This window comes from Chrysochloris asiatica, unplaced genomic scaffold, assembly GCF_000296735.1.
Source record: "Chrysochloris asiatica unplaced genomic scaffold, ChrAsi1.0 scaffold00038, whole genome shotgun sequence".
Taxonomy (NCBI): domain Eukaryota; kingdom Metazoa; phylum Chordata; class Mammalia; order Afrosoricida; family Chrysochloridae; genus Chrysochloris; species Chrysochloris asiatica.
Window position 1 is genome coordinate 1937499 of NW_006408556.1, and position 22885 is coordinate 1960383.

Genomic DNA, 22885 nt, shown 5'->3' on the forward strand with positions numbered 1-22885 from the left:
TTTTTTTTTTTTAATTTCCTGAAATAAAGACTTTATGATCTCTCTTTTTCTTTAGTTACTTCCTGAAGTGAGTAAAGAATTTATGATCGCTCCCTTTTTCTATTCCTAAAGTAAGAATGCAGGCCTTAAAAATGTGAACTAGCAAACAGGTAAGGGAAAAGATTGTGCGGTCAAAACCCTAGCCAATGGGGTGAGACACAGCCTTGAGACTCGCGTCAGGGATTAAAAACCTGAGTGGACTGCCCACTCGGTGTGTTCACTGGCCTGTTCCTGTATGTGTGGCTATGCTCATGCACGCTCTTGCAGGAGTAAATTTGGTTTGCCAAGGTAATTTCGTCTCACCGAGTGTCTTTTATGCAACATCGGGATTCATTTCTAACACAGAGGTGGAAACTGAGACTCGGGATAAGGACTTGACCAACTAGGAAGTGGCAGAGCTGGGATGTAAACCCAGGCGGAATGACTTGCTCTTCATCTCCCTATCAAGAAAACTCTTTAGGACTTGGTGCAGCATTGCCATTGGAAACCACATGATGTTTGTATATGCATTTTACATGCCTAGAGTCTCTGTGAGTTGGAATGGACTTAGTGGCACTGGTGGTGTAGTGCTTGGCCATTGCTGGTACAAAGTAGTCCAGCAGATCATAGTGGCTTTTAGTTATTGTTTCCCTAGGGGCTCTCAGGCCTCCTTTTACTTCAGCCCTCTTTCCCCTCCCCCTTTGACAGTGGGTGGTTTGGGCCAGTCTGGGCTCACTGGCTTGTCAATCACCCAGTACCATTCTGGGCACATTAATAGGCACTGCTTGGAATGTGGCTTGATGGTGCCAAGCCCTCAGGAGTTGATGACCATTTTAAAACCCACCTGCAGGCTGTCACTCATTCCACACTGAGTGCTGCCTCCCCTGGCTCATTGAAATCCCGCCCCCCCCAGGGCCACGCTCTGAGCAGTGTGGAATGGGTGTTTTGGTTTATGGAGCCCTGATGGCTCTTTATAGAAATGTGGCACCGTCAGGGGGAGGAGCAGGGAGGGAGGGAGTGCTGGTTTCACGTTATAATGATCCCAGTAATCTAGACACTGAATTGCAAATTTAAATCGCTTGAAAGTAAAAATATCATTTTGTAATGCTGGTGTTAATAATGTAAACATTAAAAAGGAATTAAATACTTAGCTGCATTGTGGGTCCAATTGCCTGCTTTTTCGTCTTTCAACTTACTCCACTGGAGGAAAGGATTGGCTGCAATACCCAGCTAGGTTATCTCAGAAAGTGGGTCCAGACTTGCGTCACAGCCATTGAATGTACCCCCTGTGCCCCCTCCCCCGAATGTACAGATAGCAGAAAGGGTCAAGCTGGCAGTAGATGGCTGCCTAATTCTGTTGGTGAGCATTTTCCTCTTTCATTTCAGACATGCAGGTGTTTGAATGTGCTGAGATGAGCCTCAGCAGGGCCCTGAACATGCAGCCTAATGCGTTCAAGATATCTGTCTCCCCCCCTTCACTCTACTCTCAGCTCAAATGTCACCTCAAGGAGGCCTCCCCAGACTGCCCCCACTCCACCTCCTCCCTTCTCACTCTCTCTCTGCTTTTGCCAGAGAACACTGGTCCCTGTTTTACCACAGGTCCTGGCAGAAGGGAGCCTTCTAGTAAATACAAGGGGCCTTCAGAAAGTTCATGGAAAAATGGATTAAAAAGATAATGGGTTTTTCCCAGGGACTCTTTGAAGTCCCCTCATATTTGTTGAGCAATGAATCTGAAGAGAATAACAGGTTTCCTTTCCCACCTATTCTCCCCTCCCCGCCTGCTGTCCTTTTAAGATATGCAGAGGGCAGAGGACAAAAGGCTAAGGGTAAACCAGGCAGGTAGATTTCCAGGTTTGCTTCTTGGACTAGCTGTCAAACTTTCTGCCCCGTTTCAGGGCAGCTTCATAACAGAAGAGAGCAGGTCTGATAGATGAGCAATAAAAAGGACCCGAACCTGGCTGTCCATCAGCCTGTTTGGCCCCAGCTCAGTGTAGTATTGTCCCAGGGTGCCTGCTCCTCCTCCTTTCCTCCCTTCTCATTCTTGGCACCCACGCTTTCATTTCAGCCCATTCCCTCATCTTCTGCTTTATGGTTTTGGCCACCGAGGATGCAGAATTTAAATCAAAAGTCTGAAGTTTAGATCATTGTGAAGAGCCGCTGATGAGTGGTCTTGCCTTGCCATTTGTTTTCTGAGACTGCTTCCTGCCCTTTCCGACGTGGCCTAAGAGGCTGTGTGCAGCTGGGAAGAGTGATGGGGCTGCCAGGGTGCTGCCCAGAGGCCCAGGGCTTCTTGATGACATTGCATTATGGAAAAGCTGTAATAACATTCTGCTCTTTAGCTGCCTCTTTAATCACACAGGGGACACCAGAGGGACGGTGTAGGGGCAGATAACTGTCTCCCACTTGCCCTTGCTCCTGGCAGGGTCTTCACAGACAGGTTGTTCTGTTGACGTGGTGATGATCCAGGTCTGCTCTTGCATATCACCTTCTCAAATACCAAGTCACAGTCCCTATGAGACAGAGGAGGACACTGTGATGAGGGAAAGGTAGAGGTTAAGCCAATCTACCAGGATCCCCAGCACACTTGTGGAATGTGAGGACAGTTGGGGAAGGATCTAGATCAGAACCCACAACTCTGACACTGACACGTCTAGCCGTCTCCTTTCACTCTCTACCTGTTCTCTATATTTCTACCTCCGTAAGTCAGGTATCATCTTGATGTGGGATTATGGAGAAGGGGAATTGATAGACACTGTTGAACTTTTATTAAAGCTAGTTGTTCTTCCTAAGCACACAGTTAAACTATATCTCAGCCTACTGGCATCTGGGAAGGGCCAGTGACTAATTCTTATCCTTGGAATCAGTGTCCCCTCCCTCTATGCTGCCTAACTCTTACCTATCAGCAGGACATTGTGACTATATGTTGTTGATGTCAAGAGAGAAGGGGCCTAGGTCCCTGAATGACTGAAATTCTCTATTGCCCAGATTGGATGGTGGTAGTGTGGTAAGCTTCTGAGAGTTGCTCATTGTTAGAGCAGATAGCCCACCCTGATTAATACCTTTGTGTTTGTTAATTCAGACAAAGAACAGAGCTACCCATACTAGGGAAGAGAGTCAGCCAAAAGCCTATTAACAGTGCTGTAGGCAAGAGGGCTCCCAACCTTTGCACTCCAATCACCAGTAATGATCAATACATCTTGATTGCATGTTTGATCAATTTCAGATTGAAGAAGTTGGTAGAATTCATCTATTTCATCCTCACTGGCTTTAATGGTTGGTGTATAAACTTGAGTAATAGTGGTATTAACTGGGCTTCCCTGTAGGCACATGGATATTAGCCTATCACAGACAGCGTTGTACCTCATGACTAATCTGGGTATGTTCTTTTTGACAATGAATTCAATACCATTCTTCTTCAATTTGTCATTCCCGGCATAGTAAACCATGTGGTCATCAGATTCAAAATGGCCAATACCAGTCCATTTCAGCTCACTAATGCCTGAGATATCGATGTTTATGCGTTCCATTTCATTTTGACAACTTCTAATTTGGAAGACAACTATCTGGCCGACTGATTGGAAGAGATCCATATTTGTGCCCATTCCAAAGAGAGGTGACCCAATAGAATGCGGAAATCATTGGACAATCTCTTTAATATCCCATGCAAGTAAAGTTTTGCTAAAGGTAATACAGAAACGGCTGCAAGCATACATTGACAGAGAACTTCAGAGGTTCAAGCCGGATTCAGAAGAGGCCGTGGAACAAGGGATATCATTGCTGATGTCCGATGGATCTTGGCTGAAAGCAGAGAATATCAGAAAGATGTTACCTGTGCTTTATTGACTACACAAAGGCTTTCGATTGTGTGGATCATGACAAGCTATGGACAACATTGCGAAGTATGAGTATTCCGGAACACTTAATCGTGCTCATGAGGAATCTGTACACGGACCAAGAGTCAGTTGTTCGAACAGATCATGGAAACATTGAATGGTTTAATATTAAGAAAGGTGTGCGACAACGTTGTATTCTTTCACATACTTATTCAACCTGTATGCTGAACAAATCATTCGAGAAGCTGGGTTCTATGAAGAAAAATGTGGCATCAGGATTGGAGGAAGACTCATTAACAACCTGCGATATGCAGATGATACAATCTTGCTTGCTGAAAGGGAAGAGGAGTTAAAACATTTACTGATGAAGATCAAAGAGAACATCCTTAGGTATGGATTATGTCTCAACGTAAAGAAAGCAAAAATCCTCACCACTGGACCAATAAACAACATTGTTATCAACAGAGAAAAAATTGAAGTTGTCAAGGACTTCATTCTTCTTGGATCAATTATCAACCCTCACAGGAGAAGAGCTCAAAGGATGTATTTCATTAGGCAAATCTGCTGCATAAGACCTTTTTTAAAGTGTTGAAGAGCAAAGATGTCTGCTTGAGGACTAAGGTGCGCCTGACCCAAGCCACGGTATTTTTAATAACCTCATATGCATGTGAAAGCTGGACAGTGAATAAGGAAGACCGTAGAAGAATTGATGCTTTTGAGTTATGGTGTTGGAGGAGAATATTGAAAGTTCCATGGGCTGCCAAAAGAACCAGTAGATCCGTTTTGGAAGAAGTGTAGCCAGAGTGCTCCTTAGAGGCCAAGATGGCCAAACTTGGTCTCTCATACTTTGGACATATTGTCAGGAGGGACCAGCCGCTGGAGAAGGATATCATGTTTGGTAAGGTGGAGGGTCAGAGAAAAAGAGGAAGACCCCAATGAAATGGATTAGCCAAGTGGCAGCATCGATGGACTCAAGCGTGGCAACAGTAGTGAGGTTGGCCCAGGATCGGACAGTGTTTCATTCTGCTGTGCAGAAGGTCGCTATTAGTCGGTACCGACTCGATGGCACCTAACAACAACAACAACAGGCAAGAGAGAACAACGGAGGTGGGAGGCCAGAAGTTTTTTTTTAGGTTTTAGTTTCTGGGATTTCTTCATTTCTATCTTTTCTCTCCCTTCTGTACATCAACCCCCTGCAGCCAAAATAGAGCCCTCACTGTTTTCTGAAAAGAATACTCAATTCCGCATTTTCATGCTTGTCTCCTTTCGTGGAACATCTGCCACTTCTTTATCATCTCATACTTGACCAACTTTCAAAGTATAGCTCAAACACTACCTACATTATCACCCCACCTGGTGTGGACCTTCACTGCTTCTGTACCCATAGATAACACTGCACAGGTAAGCAGGTGGCCCTCATCACCTAGTAAATCATTACATTTTCATAGGGGGTCATAACATTCTTGTTCAAGGATAAGGTTCTTAAAGACATTACTGTCTTGACACTTTCCTTTTTCCTATACAAACCTTAGTACTGTGCTGTATTTACCAGGTATTTGGCAAATAGTTGTTGGATGGATGGACGGAAAGTAAAAAGGAAGAAGAGAAAGAAGGAAAATGAAGTCACAAACAGATGAATGAGCTCCTTGATCAGATTTTCAAGTGCTCCACCATCTGACCTCACTCCATGTCTACTCTTCATTTCCATGACTCGTAACTTTTTCTGAATGGGTGGGTCTCTTCACAGACCCATGAGCACACTGGACTTTTCCTTCCTTTCTCTTCACCTCCCCCAACAACTGATCCCTCAGCCTCTTTCCCCATTCCTGACATCCTCAGGACCCAGATGAGGTGCCCCCTCCTCGAAGAGTTTCCATGACGAGTCTGCTCTCAGCTCTCTCTTCAACTTTAAATTATAGGCTTGATAATGTGCACCGCACCAAATAATCCTCTGTAACATTAGGAACTGTCTTATATGGTTTGTTGTTAGTTCACTTGTGTTATTATTGCCTCCTCAACTAGAATCTAAGCTCCCAAGAACTGAATCTTCCACAGCACTTAGCAAGAGATCAGTAGGGGTGGCTGCTCAGTATACACTTGCTGATTGCTGGATTATCTAGGAATCCCTTACTCTTGCTATTTTCAAGTAAGGATTGAAGACATTCATTTCCCACCATCTTCCCTTCCTTCCACACCTTTCTATTCTTCTGCCTCTTCCCAAATTCTGATTACCAGAGTTTCTCAGTCTGCAAACTGTGCACAAAATTCCAGACTCACTGAGTCCAGAAATCTCACACCAGAAGTCAGCTTTGTCTCTTTCTTTACAACAAACTCTATTTTAGCATGGCCCTCTTCAGGAAGAGGTGGAAACTTGAGTTAAGCCTCAGATGATTTGGAAAGGAGGAAGAGGGTCTCCTTCCCAGAGAGCATCATGGAGTAAAGGGATGTGGGCAGGCATGAGGATAAAGACACAGCCTGTCTTAGTGATCGAGTGCTGCTGTAACAGAAATGCCACAAGTGAGTGACTTCAACAAACAAACGTGTTTTCTCACAGGAGACTAGTAGTCTGAATTTAGGGTGCCAACTCTATGGGAAGGCTTCCTGTCTGTGTCAGCTCTGCAGGAAGGGCCTTGTCTCTTCTGAGCTTCTGCTCTTGGCCTCTCTCTCCCCTCATCTCTGTTCTCTCTGCTTATATTTTTAATCTTTGTATATCTCAAAGAGGTTGACTTAAGATACATTTTATAGGAATCCTGCCTCGTCAACATAGCAAAGACCACCCATTCCCAAATGATTATAACTACAGGCACAAATCCTAATATGTGATGTTAGGATCTTCAACACATATTTTAGGGAGACGTACTTTAATCCATAACGATGTTAGGATCTTCAACACATATTTTAGGGAGACATACTTTAATCCATAACGTACCCATGGAAAGCAATTATGCATAGTGAGTGACATGGGGTGGGCCAACCCTCAAAGACTTAGATTCCAGTTGATCATCCCTTCTCTCCTTCATCCTCACAACATCCAGTGCTGAGAAAGGGGTGGAAGGAATCAGAAACTAATAAGTGAGGCAACTTTGAACCAGCTTCTCAAGCAAAGAGTGGCCCAGGACAAGCAGTATTTAGGGGGCTCCTTTTTGCCTCCAGGACTTTGAGCCCTGATGTGGTGCTGTAGGATCAGCGCTGGACCACTAACCACAAGGTTGGTAGTTCAAATCCATCAGCTGTTCTTTGTTGTTATGTGCCATCAAGCCAGTACTGACTCATAGTGACCCTTTGTACAACAGAACGAAACACTGCCTGGTCCTGGGCCAACCTCACAATTGTTGCCACGCTTGAGCCCATTGATGCTGCCACTTTGCCAATCCATCTCGTTGGGGGGTCTTTCTCTTTTTCTCTGACCCTCCACCTTACCGAACATGATATCCTTCTCCAGCGACTGGTCCCTTCTGACAATATATCAGAAGTATGAGAGACGAAGTTTGGCCATCCTGGCCTCCAAGGAGCACTCTGGCTGCACTTCTTCTAACACAGATCTGTTGGTTCTTTTGTCAGCCAATGGCACTTTCCATATTCTCCTCCAACACCACAACTCAAAAACATCAATTCTTCTACAGTCTTCCTTATCCACTGTCCAGCTTTTGCATGCATATGAGGTTATTGAAAATACCATGGCTTGGGTCAGGCACACCTTAGTCCTCAAGCTGACATCTTTGTTCTTCAACACTTTAAAAAGGTCTTGTGCAGCAGGTTTGCCTAATGCAATGCGTCATTTGATTTCTTGACTGCTGCTTCCATGAGTGTTGATAGTTGGTCCAAGAAGAATGAAGTCCTTGACAGCTTCAATCTTTTTTCCATTGCTGACAATGTTGATTATTGGTCCAGTGGTGAGGATTTTTTGTTTTCTTTACATTGAGATGCAATCCATACCAAAGGTTGTGCTCTTTGATCTTCATCAGTAAATATTTTAAGTCCTCTTCCCTTTCAACAAGCAAGGTTGTATCATCTGCGTATCGTAGGTTGTTAATGAGTCTTCCTCCAATCCTGATGCCACGTTTTTCTTCGTATAACCCAGCTTCTTGGATTATTTACTCAACATATAGGTTGAATAAGTATGAAAGAATAAACTCTGTCGCACACCTTTCTTAATATTAAACCACTCAGTGTTACCATGTTCTATTCGAACAATTGCCTCTTGGTCCATGTATAGATTCCTCATGAATACAATTAAGTGTTCAGGAATACTCATACTTTGCGTTGTTGTCCATAGCTTGTCATGATCCACACTAGCCTTTGCGTAGTCAATAAAGCACAAGTAAACATCTTTCTGGTATTCTCTCTGCTTTCAGCCAAGATCCATTGGACATCAGCAATACTATCCCTTGTTCCACATCCTCTTCTGAATCCAGCTTGAACCTCTGGAAGTTCTCTGTCAATGTATGCTTGCAGCCGTTCCTTGGAAACCCTAAATAGGGTCGCTCTGAGTCAGAACCGACTCTTCGGCATTTAACAACAATACTTTGACTCACCTCTCCCACCATGACCACAGGCCAAATATAATTAGGCAAGTTAACCTGCTTTCAAGTTCATATAATGTATTCCAAAATTAAACAAAAATTGTTTGTTTTTTAATTATCCAGGCCACTGTTCGCTAATAGTAGTGTGGATTTTGAAAAGCTGATGGTAATTAACCCTTAGAATCCAAAAATTGTTATTACATTTTGTAAGGTTCTAAGGTTCCTTTAGGGAGTCCTGGTGTGACGCTGTGGGTTAATGTGCCAGACTGCAAAGCCATTTGAACTGCAAGGTTGGTGGTTCAAGCTCACCAGTTGCTCCTTGGAAACCCTATACAGGGTCGTTATGGGTCGAAATCGACTCGACGGCACTTCACAACAACAACAAGGTTCCCCTGAAAGGACTACTTACTTCTCAAGTCTGCTGCCTGCCTGCTTTGCATATACATGCAAGTGCTTCATTAGCCACCATTCCCTACTTGGGTTCCCCGAAGGATTGCAGGACATGGGTGAACGGTTTTTGCTGTATGCTCTGGTTGCCTATAAATTTGAACCACCATACATACAGTGTGATGATCAGAATAAACAACACAAAGGGTAATAAGGTGCACCAAATAATCACTGGTGACCTCAGCAATTTTATTAACAAATTTATTTCCCTAATTGGGTAACGTATTTCAGTGTTTGACTCAAGGGCATTGTAATAGGTTTCCACACTGCAGAAGAAGGAATTAATTAGAATGGTTTGCTCTTGGTTCTGTATTTACACTTGTCCACCAATCTTGTAAACAATTGCCCCTGGATTCCTCAGCCCTCCAGGCCTCTCTCTTGGACTCCCCTAACCCACTCCTAAAATAATAAATAGGAAGCAAAGAATGTAGTTTAAATCTAGTGACTCCTTCTCACATGCATTCCACCCCCACTGGAAGCTGTATTTCCACAGTGGGGGTCAGAATAGGGCAGAATCATCACCATCAGTAGGCACTCAGAAGTCTGTGAGAGACCCATCTCCTCAGGCAGGTTTGCCAGGGCTTGAGTCTGGGATTACCCTTGTTGATTTAGAACCTGGGTACAAAGCAAGGTGCAAAGCAGGCAGATTTGTTCCACTTCATCCTGCCTCACCTAAAATGCCTCTCAGGAAGGCAAGAAGCATCCAGTAGCCACAGCTGCCCTCAGAGTGGGCAGCCTGTGGGAGCAGAAACCCATGAGCATCAAGTCTTCTTCAAGTAAGGGTTTTTGCCTCACAGCTTGTGAGGACTGCAGCATGCCAACCAGACAGCCACTCCAGAGCCTCACTGTGATACTGGGCTGTCACTCAGGCTGCCCCTCCCAAAGTGCTTCAAAATGGCACTACTTTATACTGGCCAGCCATTCTACAAGATGCCAGGGTACACGGAATTACCAGCAGAGCCGGTTTCTTTAGCTGCTGTTGATGTCGTCAGCCATGTATAGCAATGGCTTTTGAAGGTAGATGTGATTATTACAAACCAAGGAGAGTCTAGACTACCCTAGCTACCAATAGGTCCCTTTTGAGATCTGCACCCTAAAATAATCTAGATGGGCCCAACAAGCCTCATTCTCCTCCTTGGATATCTTGTAGGATCTGGATGAGGTTTTCCAGGCCAAAAATATAGCCAGGGTCTGGTCCGTCATAGGTGGTGAGCTCATTCCAGGAGCCCTTGTATGTCGTGTGAGCAAAGTCGATCATCCGGATGTCGACTTTGGTGAGGTTTCCAGGGGAGTTGCCAAGGGCCGTGTGTAGAGCCTCTTGAGAATGCAGGTCACCTGGCACTGTTTCTGGGGGCTCCTGCCCATCGTAGATGATGAGGAGAGAGCTGGAGTAGAACCGGTATGAGCTCTGGCTCCTTATGACCAGGAGCAGGGCCTGGAGCTGGTGTAGGATGGGTTCCAGGAGCTCTGTGCGGAGGCGAGTCCCGTCGTGCAGGAACTGATGGATGGCTTGTCGGAACCCCTCCACTGAGAGTTTCCTTCCATAGTATTTGTCTTTGCAGAGAAAGTGCTTCTTATTAGTTTGATAAACCTTACATTGAAAAGAAGAAAGAGAACATGTGAACAATTGCCAACTTAAACAAAACCTTGCACCTGCTATAGCTGTAGCATCACAAGCTAACATAACAGATTTCTATATGAACAGATTTCCAACAGATGTAGGGCAAGAATGGCGGAAATGAATGGCAAGATGATTTTCCATCAAACACCAATGTTGCTTTTCCGTTTTAAAATGCTCTCTGTGCAAGCCTCTAATGGTAATCCAAGGTCTCAAGAACCTTCACCCTATACATGGCCCTCCACGCACGTGGAATAGGCTCGGATCTCCTCGTTTGTGAATTTCCAGTGTCATCCTCCAAATCATGATTTAAGCCCTGGCATCTGGCCCTCTTCAATTCAAATATTAGCAAACCCAAGCTAGAAAGCTTTAGTAGGAATCTGAAATCACAGCCAATGGCCTTGGAAAGCCAACTAGATTAAATTTTCCCCAACAAAGTTTATAAAGTCCTTTCTCTGCAGATTCAAAGGAAATAGTAATGGCTCTTGGGGGTGGAGTAGGGTGAATTGTGTGAAAATAACAAATCAGATGCGGACAGTGATTTCAGGCAGCCTTGTGTCGTTGAGGGGGACCTGGGTGGAAGAGGTGGAGGTGCATGGCAACTCTGTGGTACTGGTGGCTCCCTAGCTTGGCACTGTACCTTCTCGCTTCCCCTGATATGTTTTGGCCACCAAAGGAAGCAAATGGAAGAGAGATGCTGAAGGGGGAAAGTGGCAGCCACCCCCATTTCATTCCAGTGGCATGGCAACAGCAGAGGCTAAACCAAGGTCAGTGGTGGCTGGCATGGCCAGAGGGTGACTTGGTAGACAGGACGTGGGCTGCCAGTCCAAGACGGCTCCTTGGACCCTTCCTACCTTCAGATTGATTACACGGTATGTTTACAGAAAGTCTGTGTTGAAGAAAATCAGCAAGATATGATAGACGTGGTGTTATCTTTGGAGGACTGGAGATCGACTGCTAAATTAACTGTCATAAATACATGACAGACCTCACTTTCTAAATAAATCAGATCAATTTCAGGGGGTTGAAATCCAGAGAGATTCCATTTACCCCACAAATCATCACATTCCATTCTCTTGAGGACTGCATTCCAAGCCTTGCAAGGGACATCTGTGCAACAAATTTATAGACTCCACTTCCAGCTTCAAGGGGTGGCAGTTTCAATTAAGGAAAGCTATAACATTTACCGTCAGATTGGTGTCTGGTTTTGCTTTGAGTAGACAGCCTATAAGAGTGAGTGAGTGGAGAAAGTTTATTTCTTCCTATTCTGCAGTCCCTGCTATAAGCCATATCAGAGCAGCAAACATGAAGTGTGGAGTCTGGGCAGTGAAAAAATTAACCATTCCTTTCCCTGGTTTTAGCAAGTCCCAACCTTCCCACTTTGTTACCCAGATAGGTAGAAAAAAGCTGCAGACAAGGTGGATGAAGAAAGGGGACTGGCTAATGAGAATCCAAAGACCTCTCTACCTTACAGCCTCTGAGGAGGAAAGAATTCCGCTTTCTCATTCAAGAGAATGAGAAAGCAGGAAGCCATGGCATACACAGAGAAGCTGTTTCTCTTACTTCTCTCCCCACCCTCTGCTCACACACTGGCATGAAAGGGCTGCTCTCAACATGGGCAGGACCCTCACTGCCACTGTGGAAAGTTTCAGCGGCCTAAGAAGACTAAAACAGACTTTTAAAATGGTGGATTTTCTATGCCACTCGACTGCTAACTGAGAGGTTAGTGGTTTGAATTCACCTTGTGGCACTGTGGAAGAAAAACCTGGCAATTTGTTCCCATTAAGATTGCAGCCAGGAAAATCCTATGGAGCTGAGTTCTACTCTGAAATACATGGATCTCCATGAGTCAGAATCACCTCAGTGGCAATGGATTTGAGTTTTTCTTTTCCCCCCGCCGAGTGGGAAGTTCCTGGGTGGTACAAACGGTTAACATACTTGGCTGTTAACTGCAAGGTTGGCGATTTGAACCTCCCCAACCAGAGGTGCCTCATAAGAAAGGCCTGATGATCTACTTGTGAAAAAAAACAGCCATTGGAAATCCTGTGGAGCACAGTTCTACTCTGACTCATTATTAGCTCAATGGCAACTCTTATTGGCTTTGTATCATATTGCTGGATGTGCATTTTCTTGTTGACAGAGCAGTGCCTGGCCGCCTCTTCTGTTGTTCCTCCACAGTGAAGGCTATGTAGGGGCAATGGTATCTGGGTGGGAAACACTCTTGTTCCTCCAGTGGACATGGCAGGATGCCACCCCTGCAACAGACCCTCTGCCACCCACCTGCATGCCACAGATGCGAACGCCCAGGCAGGCCGATGTGCTCTGCGCACACTTCTGCATGTGGCGGGCCTTCTTCTCCTCAGATGCATCATCCCCATGCTGCCGTGTCCCCATCTTCAGGTCCAAGACACAGGGGTGTTTGTACTGTGACACCACGTTCTCCAGCAACAAGAACCCTCATCACGCTATGTCAAGGAAGGCTCCGAGGGTATAAGGGTGCTGCTCCCTAGCAGGCAACCAGCACGCCTCAGAAGCTGTCTGGAAATACCCTGCTCTGAGCATCTCCCCTTCACTCCCATTTCTTCCATTACAGATAAGCCCACTGCTGCTATTAAGAATTCAACGTATTAACTTTGTAGGCTGCTTTAATAAGTCCATTTAGTTATGGGGAGCTTATGAGTATTGCAAGTTTTTTTTCCCTTTTCCTTTTTGCTCTTAGGTTGGGATTTAAATGCAGGTAAGAAATCCCTGGCAGACCGTGCCCAATTTACATTTTATGGCAGAAAATCATAAGGCTAAAACCTCAAGTCACTGAATGGGACAGTACCTTTTGGGAGAAGTGGGTTGATGTTAGCTTTGGAGATGAGTTGTCAGAATATTAATTTCAGCAGAGTAATTATCCTACAAAAGCTTTTTAGGGATTAGGGTTGCAGATGTATCTTAGTAAAGACTGTGAAACCAGCCACCCATCTGCAGGAAGAAGCCTGTCGGTGATGAAGGGACATTTCGAGCTTATGTTTGTTCACTGAGAACATGGTATCCCATGGGTGAGGGGGTCTACCTCACTGCAGAGCCCACTCTTTGACCTAAGGAGGAACCACTCTGACTGGAAGAGGCCTGCAGGTAGAGTTTGAAGGGATTGAAGTGAGGCAGTAAGAGTAGAGGACCCATGACCCCTCTGAGCCCCTGCTGCCCCCCACCCAGGTGGCAAACAATCATTGCTGTGTGTACACAGAGCTCCCCCAGGCCAGCTTTACTGCCAAGGTACTAGAAACACAGCCAGTGGTCTTACTAGGGATGCTGTGTTCGGCTTGATACCCATTGTGAGGCTCATGAGCTGATTTTTTTTTTTTTTTTTTGAGGAGTCTGATTTCTCCTAGGTGCTAGGTTTGAGGGCTTGTGCCCTGTCTCCCCCTTCACCCTCCCCACCCGCTTCAGACAGGCCTTATTGTCCCTCCGGCCAGGCTCATTGGGGAGGGCAGGCAAGGATACGGTGCCGCTTGTTCTCTGGGTACTCGGAGCACAGGCGGGTCAGATGGGCCTGGTGGCATTGCAGGCCCCACGGATTGAAACTCCTCTCTGTCTGGCTCCTACCAGCGTCATCCACCAGTGTAGAGACTTCGGGGTTGAAGTGCAAGTCTGGCCTCAGGAGTGACTGGGCTGGACTATTAAGGGAAGCACAGGGCAGTCAGAGAAGCTATGGGTCAGAGGTGACCGGCTGGGTTCTCCTGGGGTAGCTTCTGACCTAGACTCATCTCCGATGGCTTTTACCAGGCTGCCCAGAGACACCCACTCAGAGGACCTCCCCCACCCATCTCAGGTCCCAGGGCCAGATACAATACACTGCAGCCCGCTGGGGCTGGGGTGGTTTCTCTAAAGCTCAGAGAGTATGTCACCCCCTCTGAAGTTTAAATTCACTTTTCAATGATAAGGATTGATACTGTCATTCTTGAGGTGACACAGCCTGGGGACAAGCTGCCTCTTCACCCCGACGCCCCCAGCTTCACCCCCAGAATCAGAAGGCTGAGCTTCTCGTCTCTGTCACTCTGGCATGTTGTTACCTTCTTTGTACTGTGGTGTCCTCCTAAGTGAGATGAAGTAATAAGATCATCTCTACCCCCAAAGGATTACTGTGAGGACCCTGGGATTTAGTGGACGCTAACGTCTTCCTGAGACCTCACAGTGCTGCAGAAGGTGGATGTGGGGACTGGGGGTATCACGGGGCCTCTGCCCACCCTCCTTTTCCTGCCCTCTCTGCATCTTGGCCTCCCCATCTGTGAAATGGAGATACCGTGCACTGGCTTCCTGTCACTGAGCCAAGAGGCTTAATTAGACCCGCTGGGCTCCTTTCTGAGGAGGGAGGGATTCTCATTGTATTAGCTCCTTTTTGTTTCCTATAAATGTTTTAAAAGTCCCCAGGGAGGTTTTTCAATCTAAGAAAGGTCAGCTCCCATTTTCTGCATTTTTGGTGACCTCTCCAAGGACCTCCGGTGCCCTGGGCCTTGTACATGTCAGAAGCTCACGTAATGCCTTGTGAGTTGTTTCTGGACCTGTCCTGAAGGCCTAGGAGAGAGACGACTTCTGAGAGAAGTCAGTCCCGCTTTTTCCTTTATAGACACTATTCTAGGGTTTCTGTTCTGTGCATTTCTCCTCCAGAGACACTTCATGATCTCAGTGAAACAGGTATTTAATTAAACAAATACGTACCAAATACCTGCTCTGTATAGGATACTGCCTTCACACAAACTTCAGAGAGAAAATGTGTCGTAATCCCTCCCTCTGGAAGTGGCATAAAAGAAAACTAATTCCTTTCCTGGGTCATATTGGTTATTCTAGACAGAACCTTCATCTATATTTCTCATTTTCTCGGTTTTAGCCCTAACGGGGAGTTGCCATACTGGTCCTTGTCAGCCCACCCAGGGGCCCTCACCTCTCCTTGAGCGAGTGTGCCAGCGGGGTGTGCTGCCATTGTGCTAGGGGGTGGGTGCCACCACCAATGTCCCCGGTGGTCTGCTGGAACGTCTGCCATATCGCCACCGCTGCCGACTCAGTGGAGACCTTGAAGGACCCCTGGTTCTCCTTCAGTGGATTGGCAACCAGGCTGAGGTGGCCCCTGCTGTCTCTCCTGAGGTGTACCGTGATGGTGCCTAAAGGTCGGGAGGAGGGAGAGATGGGGGGATTTACTTCCAGGCAACACGAGGCAATGGGTGACATCATTGTGAATGGTAGTTTAATGGCACCATCAACCTCTTCCCCCTCCTGTAGCTCCTGTCTCCAGAAAGAGCTATGGTGACTGGCCTGGATTAGCCTGAATTCATTCCTATTCCAGAATGAGCCCAGTGCCAATTCAGAGTCTATGGAAAATAGCCCTAGGCTAATCTTGGCTTGGTGTCTGCTTCATCCCACTTCTCTGCCCCTTCATACTTCAAACAAAGCCAGCCCTGTACATTGTGTTCCTATAGTTCAGTTTCACTGCGTAGTCACCTTCCCTGGCACACCACAGCCCACCCAGCTGTGCTCAACCTTGGACGGTCGGGGCTGCTGATCCTCTGTGAGGAAGAGCTCCATCTGTTGTGCTAGTGAGGATCAAGGCAGGAAAGGTGAGGCAGTCAGAGAAGTTGGGGCCCATCCCCCTTTCCTCTGCTTCCTCCATTATCCTTTCTCCCCCTAATTTATTGCTACTGACCAGCTTCTTCCACGAAGCCTTCCTTAAGCAGCCTTCTGGGACTCAGGTCTCTCAGTCGCCCCTTCATTTACCTCCCCTCAATGTCTGCTTATAACACTAACACTTGGCCATTTCCTTTGGTTAGATGCATCAGCACGTGAAGATGGTTGTTTGATATGAAGCTAAGGCTTGTGAGTTTTCTCCAACTGATGTGACCATCTAACGATCAATGTTTGTAACCAAGGCACAACATCCTACTCCAATCCCTGGTTGTGAAAGTGAAGAGTACACAGAAACCCATTTAACAAATGTGCTAATTGGTCTTCTCTTCTGGGACATTGGCCAAGCTGGTAATTAACTCTGGCATCTAAATCAATACTTCTGTGGCTCATTCTCCTTAGATTCTGTGCTCCGGTGGCAATGCTCAGCACACATGAGGTGTGGCATCCAGTGGGTACCCATCCTCTCCAGAGTTCTGCTGGACAGGGAACCGTACTCTTGGTAATGGTACAGAGACAGCCACACAAGTGGTCTTGTGAGAACTCGTCTTTAACAGTACTTGGTTTTCTGTTTGTCCTGCAACAGATGCTCCCAGTCTACAACCCACTCTCCCCATTTCTCCATGTTTTAAGAGGCTGACCCTATGCAGTGCACCAGGGGGCTTCCTTGTCCTCTGCTTCCCCAATGAGTTTGGCCAGTGGGAGGCACTGGCAGGAGATGTCAGGTTAGGAGGAGAAAGGGTAGAGTATTTATTCTGCTGGTTCTTCCTTGTTTGCCTAGATTCTGGTCATGGCTGCATTCTCCTGTGGCCTCAACGCTTGCTGGGCTCAGACCTAGGGATAAGTACTTTCAACTCTCTTCAGTTCAACCCTTTCAGTACTCCTTTGGTTTCCTAAAGGGATATTGTCTGAGAGGGGGCTACCTGTGATCATGTTTGCCAAGGTATTTTTTCTCCTCCTCCTCCACCTAGGAATCAGGGAACCCAGACCTTTAGCAGCTTCTTAAAATCACTTGGAGTCTCCAGGACCACTACTTGATCACCTTCCCAGAGTCAGTGGTCATTTCTGTTGAGTAAGCAGTAAAGGTAGGTGACTTCCCTGCTCATGTCCCCACGCAGGCCTCCTGGACTGGTCAGTGCAGACCCTTACTTTCAGGGCTTCTCTGTAATTCAGTACGCTGCTCTTCAGAGCCAGCCGTGTCTTGCTCTATGGTCTCCCTATCATCTCAGATTCCCAATGCCCTCATTTTGTAGCCTGAGAGTGACATTCACTTCTGTCCAGCTCCTAAAAAATCCTTCACTATTTCTTCACCCCAGGCTCCTGTGTCCCTTGATCAATAACGATAATTATGACAATACTTGACACCAGCCTGGCATTTTATTGTTTGCTTCAACACCAGCCAATCCCTAGGGCAACCCCACCATAGCTGTATGTTCATGAGAGCTGGGGCTGACAGCAGGTTTGGGAAATAAGTGTAGTAACTACCATGTCTTTTGTGTCTACTATGTGCTGGCATATTTGAGGTGCTCTTCATTTGTTATCTCTATAAGTTATAAGAAGCTTCTAAGATAGTTGACTGAGGTCCTGGTGTGGTGCAGAGACAGCCACACAAGTGGTCTTATGAGAACTAACCCACCGCAAGGCTGGCAACTCAAACTCACCACCCGCTCTTTGGGAACCCTGTACAGGGTTGCTGTGAGTCAGAGCCAACTCAACAGCACTTAGCAACAACAATAAGCAGTGGACTGTGGACACTGAGACCCTGAGAGATTGTGTAGCAAGTCCACACAGTTGGCAAGAGGGCCACACCAGACATGGATCTGAGAAGGAACAAGCTATTATAGGAAATCCTTGACCAAGGACTCTGGGAGGGTCTAGTATGCTTGTGTTTGCCTTGTGGGTGGAGGTGGATGAGAGGAACACTCCTGCTGTGTTGCCAGTCACATTTGTTCTGGGTCGTTCTGTTCCATGGGAGAAAGCAGAGATACAACCTCCCCACCCCCACCCCCGTGTCATGAGAGAGTCCTTAGCACACAGTGCTAGAAACTCCAAACACAGGATAGTTGTTTACATTTGTGCTTGTTTTATTACATTTGTGAGGAGACCTGACCTTCTGAAGACCAAAACCAAGCTCCTAAACTCATCCCTCCAAGTACAGTGGCCCTATGCCTTACCTTGGGGTACTCAGAGGCCTCCTGGTTGCCCAGGGAGCCCAGAATGTGTGCTGACCAAGGGCAGGGCCCTTTTGGGTCTTTGGAGTTTAAGCCCTGTGGCCTTTCCACTTATGCAGTTATTGTGAGGTTATGATGACAGGCCAAACTGAAACCACTCACAGTGTCGGGGTGCCCTAGACCCAGCAGGCCTCCTTGGAGGGACAAGATGTGAGTGTGACCTTCCTCCACAAGAGATGTCTCTAGACTCCAGTTCTTGTCTAATCTCATCAGTTCTGAGTATCTGAATCAACGAAGGCGAGCAGAGGTGCAAATAACGCAAACCCAATAAAATCAAAAGTCATTTCTATTTCTCATATTGTCAGAGCTGTGCAGCCAGACTTGGTATCCCTGCGTCCTCTCTCTGTCTCTCTGTGTGCCTCTGACTGTCGCTGTGTCTGCCTCCCTCTCTGGTTGGCATGCCCAGAGCATCTCTGCAAATTTGCTTTGGCCAAGCATCTTCCTGAGCTTCTGTGACTATTGTGTCATGTTTTATTTTTAAGCTTGTGAAAGCATTTACTTGCCACTGTTTGTAATATGAATCTGGCTCAACCCTGAAGCAACTGGACCTACAAGTATGTCCTCATGCACCCAGGCAGACTTTGGGCCAGAGGGACCCAGTCCCCAGATGCTGCCGTGCCTGAGGAGCCTGGAGAAAGGCCAGAGATTCTTACAATGGAATCTCAGGAATCGCAACGTTCTGCAGATATCATCACAATGCAGAGCAGCCAGGAGGGAGCAGGTCTGTGTGCCATGTCTTATGCCTTTTCAGAAACTGTCCTTGTCTCTGGGGGAGTTAGCTGTTCTCTTGGGAAGGAAAAGGGACCTCTGTTGGACTCGTGGACACTCGATTCATCCTGACCTGATGATATTAGCCAGGTGACCCTGGGACAGTCACGTCCCCTTGCTCTGACATCATGGGAAGCCACCTCTCCAGTAACCACATAGCTGGGAGCAAATGCGCCTATATGGCAAAGAGCCTTGACTCTGGAGCCAGAATCTACAATCCTGGTGGTTTGAGCTAATTTGCTAGGAAGTCAATTGGCATTCAACTCTAGACATGAAGACTTGAGTTACAAAGCAGTGAGGACAATTAAGGCCATGGCTGGTGTGGGAGAGGGGCACATCTCCATGGCAACACAGAGTGGTGAAGAGACAAGCCCCCATCAGGGTGGAAGCTCACCTTTGTACTGAGGGGTGAACCGCTTCATGGCCAGCGGCAGGGACTCGTAGAACATCTGCTCCTGGGAAATGAGGGGCTTGCACACAGTGTGTTCATCATACTGCATGACACTCAGGTGCCCTCCGACCTGGTGCAGGAAGGGCTCCAGCTGCACGCCCACCCTTGTGTCCCCGGCGTCCATTCTGCCCTGCACGACCATGATGTGGCCCAGGGGTTGGGGCACCAGCACAATCTGTGAGGAAAGTCACAGCTCTTGGACACAACTTGTGGCTGTCAGTGGTCCTCAAGGCTCCTCAACGCTGAAGTCTCAGTTCTAGCATAGTGGTCTCCTGACTGCATAATCTCATCGGGGTCCCTGGAAAGCAAAGCAGGCAGGTGGTATGCTGGACAGCCCCAGTTATACTGTCCAGAACAGGGTCCCCACCCGTACTTAAACACAACTGTAAATATGCATCAATTAAGGACCGCAAGTTTGGTTTGAACCTCAAGGTTGGTGGGTCAAGCTCATCAACCATTCCTTGAAAGCCCTATCCAGGATCGCTTAACAACAACAACTCTGGAATACTCTTTTACAAGAAACTGGTAACAATGGTTACTTCCAGGGAGCAGAGGTGAAAGAAAGACTTCTCCAAATAACTATCTTGTATCCTTTGTACTTAAATATTAAATATCGTGTACTTAAATATTAAAACATTAAAAAAAAAAAAAAAAAACAAGTTCCTCGAGTGCAGACTTAACTGCTCTGCTTATTTCTCCTTCCATCTCTGGGATCCTGGAGCCCATGCCCAACAAGATGAAAGCAGTCCGTGTCCTTGGGACACTCGCCATCTTGAGGGAGTTGAGGGACTGTTGTTAGGTGCCATTGAGTTGATACCGACTCATAGCGACCCTATGTACAACAGAATAAAACACTGCCCGGTCCTGAGCCAACCTCACAATTGTTAGCACACTTGAGCCCATTGATGTTGCCACTTTGCCAATCCATCTCCAGGGGGTCTTCCTCTTATAGGGATGTTTTATTTTTGTACAGCACAGCTACACATCATGTTTGCCTCATGACTCATCTTCACAATTACTATGAGACTTTGGGCAAATTACTGAACCTCTCTGGACTTCAGTTTCTCCATCTGTGGAACAGAATAATCCTGATAACCTACCTAATGGAGCTGTTGGAGGCAAAATGGCCAAATTGTCATGCAGCCTGTAAACAGCCCAATGTTAGAACAAGGGCTCAATTGTGCTTTACCATTATTTCCTGCACTGTTGCCATGATGGTCAGATTCTCACAACAGCTCCGGGTCATAGGAAAGGCAAACTTTATGACCACCACTTTGCAAAAGAGGAAAGTAAGGCCTCCAGTGACTTGCCCAGGGTCCTTGACTATCTAGGAGCAGAGCCAGAAAAGAAGTGGAGTGTTGCCTCAACCTCTGGGCCTGTCCTCCTCCACCTGCTGCTCCTGTTACTCACCTCAGTGTGGTATTTCCCCATCTTGGTCCTACACTGGAACTCTAGGCTGGACATACAGCCCCTGTGGACATCCTGACTTTGTTTCAGGAGAGTGCCCAGGAGACTCATTGCTTGGTTCATCCTGTCTGCGAGGACAACCCCACAGTGGTGCCCAGCACTGTTGAGTTATTAATACTTTCTCCCTCTGTTGGACTCTTGGCCAAGAATTCAACCAGGCCATGTAGTACTGAGCATAATCGACCCTCTAATTGACCTTCAGCCTGGGCCTGGGCACAGCGGCTGGCTCCATGCAGCGTGTCTGTCAGTTTCCTCAGGACCCTGGCTCATCTGCCTGGGTCTCAGCATGCCATGACATTGAAAGCTCAGTTATTCCCCAGGCTCCTCCCGCATAGCCCCAGGCCTGCAGGCCCAAAGTGCCCCTTTTAAGGAGGGAAGGGAGAAGACTTCTGAAAGGCGCCTGCCTTGGGGGAGGTTGAGGCTCCTGGGGAGAGGCCCTGACGTGGGAGACTGCCTGAGAGGACACCCTAGGCCTTCCCCAGCTCTGTTCTATATAACGCAGCAGAGTGAGCCCCACCAGGAGCCTGTTCCAGGAGCTGAGAAAAATTGATGGGAGGTGCCTAGATGCACGGAGTCCTGGTGTGGCGCTGTGGGTTAATGCGCCAGAATGCAAAGCCATTTGAACTGCAAGGTTGGTAGTTCAAGCTCACCAGCTGCTCCTCAGAAACCCTATACAGGGTCGCTATGGGTCGGAATCAACTCGACAGCACTTAACAGCAACACAACAACAACATCTAGATGCAGAGGGAAACCAGCCTATGGATAAATTGATACCTTTAGTCATCCTCAGTTATTGGATAATCCCAGTCCTCCCAGCAGATTCAGAGGTGGCAAGAAGAAAGAGAAAAGTCAAGTTGGACTGCCAGCCACCTCCCGTGTCTCTAGGCTCACTTGTGTGCCACCCTTTGCCAGCTGACCTGGCCTGGAGGAGGGAGACAGAGGCAGTTCTGGTAACCAGTCTGTAAAATACATTTATAGCTGCTCCTGGAAGGAGCCCAGCCCTTGGCCCTCACACGTCTCCCCAGGGCCCGGCCCAGCACTAAACAGACCTGGCCTCCTCCTAGGTGCAAGCCCAGCTCTGCTGGCTGCTCCAAATGGTGTCCCAGGCAGACCCTCATGCTGCTTCATCTTCCTCCATGCCCCGTGCTCCCCAAGAACCCTGAGAACATAGGTGTCACCTCATCGTGGCAATGTGGGGAAAAAATAAATGGTAGCAAACACATAGTGTTTGCTGCATGCCGGCAATATTCTAAGTACTTGATACAGATTATTCCACATAAGCAACTACCCTGTGAGATAGGGTGGTGGTGGTGGTTCTGTGCCGTGGAGTCGGTTCCGACTCATAGCGACCCTGTACAGGGTTTCCGAAGCTGTAAATCTTTACGGGAGCAGAAAGCCTCATCTTTCTCCTGCTGAACAGCTGGCAGTTTAGAACTGCTGACCTTAAGGTTTGCAGCCCAATTTGTAACCACTACACTACCAGAGCTCCTATCAACCGCATTTTACAGATGAAACTGAAGCACAGAGTTTACATATCTTCCCTATGTTTACCCGGCTAGTTTAGGGAGAGCAGGGATTTGAACCCAGGTACATTAACTCCAAAGTTAATGTGTTTACCTGCCAAACTGAGGGAGGCCGGGACTCTGTCAAAGCCACCTGCAAGTCATTGACAACACTGGGACCGGGACTCCAGGTTTTCCTGTTTCCCAGGCCTGGCCTAAGGTCAGTAAGTGTGTGTCCTGTTGGCAGTTGGGCTGGAGTTGGTGGAGTGTTGCTCCCAGACCTCTGCGGAAGCCCTCTTGAGGGGCCAAGAAGGAGACCTGCCCAGGGCTGTGCTGGAGCTGACTGACCCAATAGCACCAGCT

General features: G+C 47.2%; 1 protein-coding gene across 1 annotated transcript; it reads right to left on the reverse strand.

Annotated features, from left to right (window-relative positions):
* Positions 1-9944: 9944 nt before the first annotated feature.
* On the reverse strand, positions 9945-19695 carry IP6K3 (inositol hexakisphosphate kinase 3). Its single transcript, XM_006860369.1, has 5 exons — positions 19497-19695; positions 15370-15586; positions 13932-14104; positions 12720-12895; positions 9945-10412 (listed from the first exon to the last, which is right to left on the reverse strand). Exons 1-5 carry the CDS (start codon positions 19693-19695, stop codon positions 9945-9947), a joined length of 1233 nt encoding a protein of 410 aa, XP_006860431.1.
* Between the last annotated feature and the right edge of the window lie 3190 nt (positions 19696-22885).

Excerpts from the sequence above, each read along its gene's own strand:
- IP6K3 (XM_006860369.1), bottom strand. The coding sequence starts at position 19,695 with ATGGTCGTGCAGGGCAGAATGGACGCCGGGGACACAAGGGTGGGCGTG. Across the intron at positions 15,587-19,496 it reads GTTCACCCCTCAGTACAAAG|GCACCATCACGGTACACCTC; the intron begins GTGAGCTTCCAC and ends CCCGACCTTTAG. Across the intron at positions 12,896-13,931 it reads CCCAGAGAACAAGCGGCACC|GGTTCTTGTTGCTGGAGAAC; the intron begins GTATCCTTGCCT and ends TAGCGTGATGAG.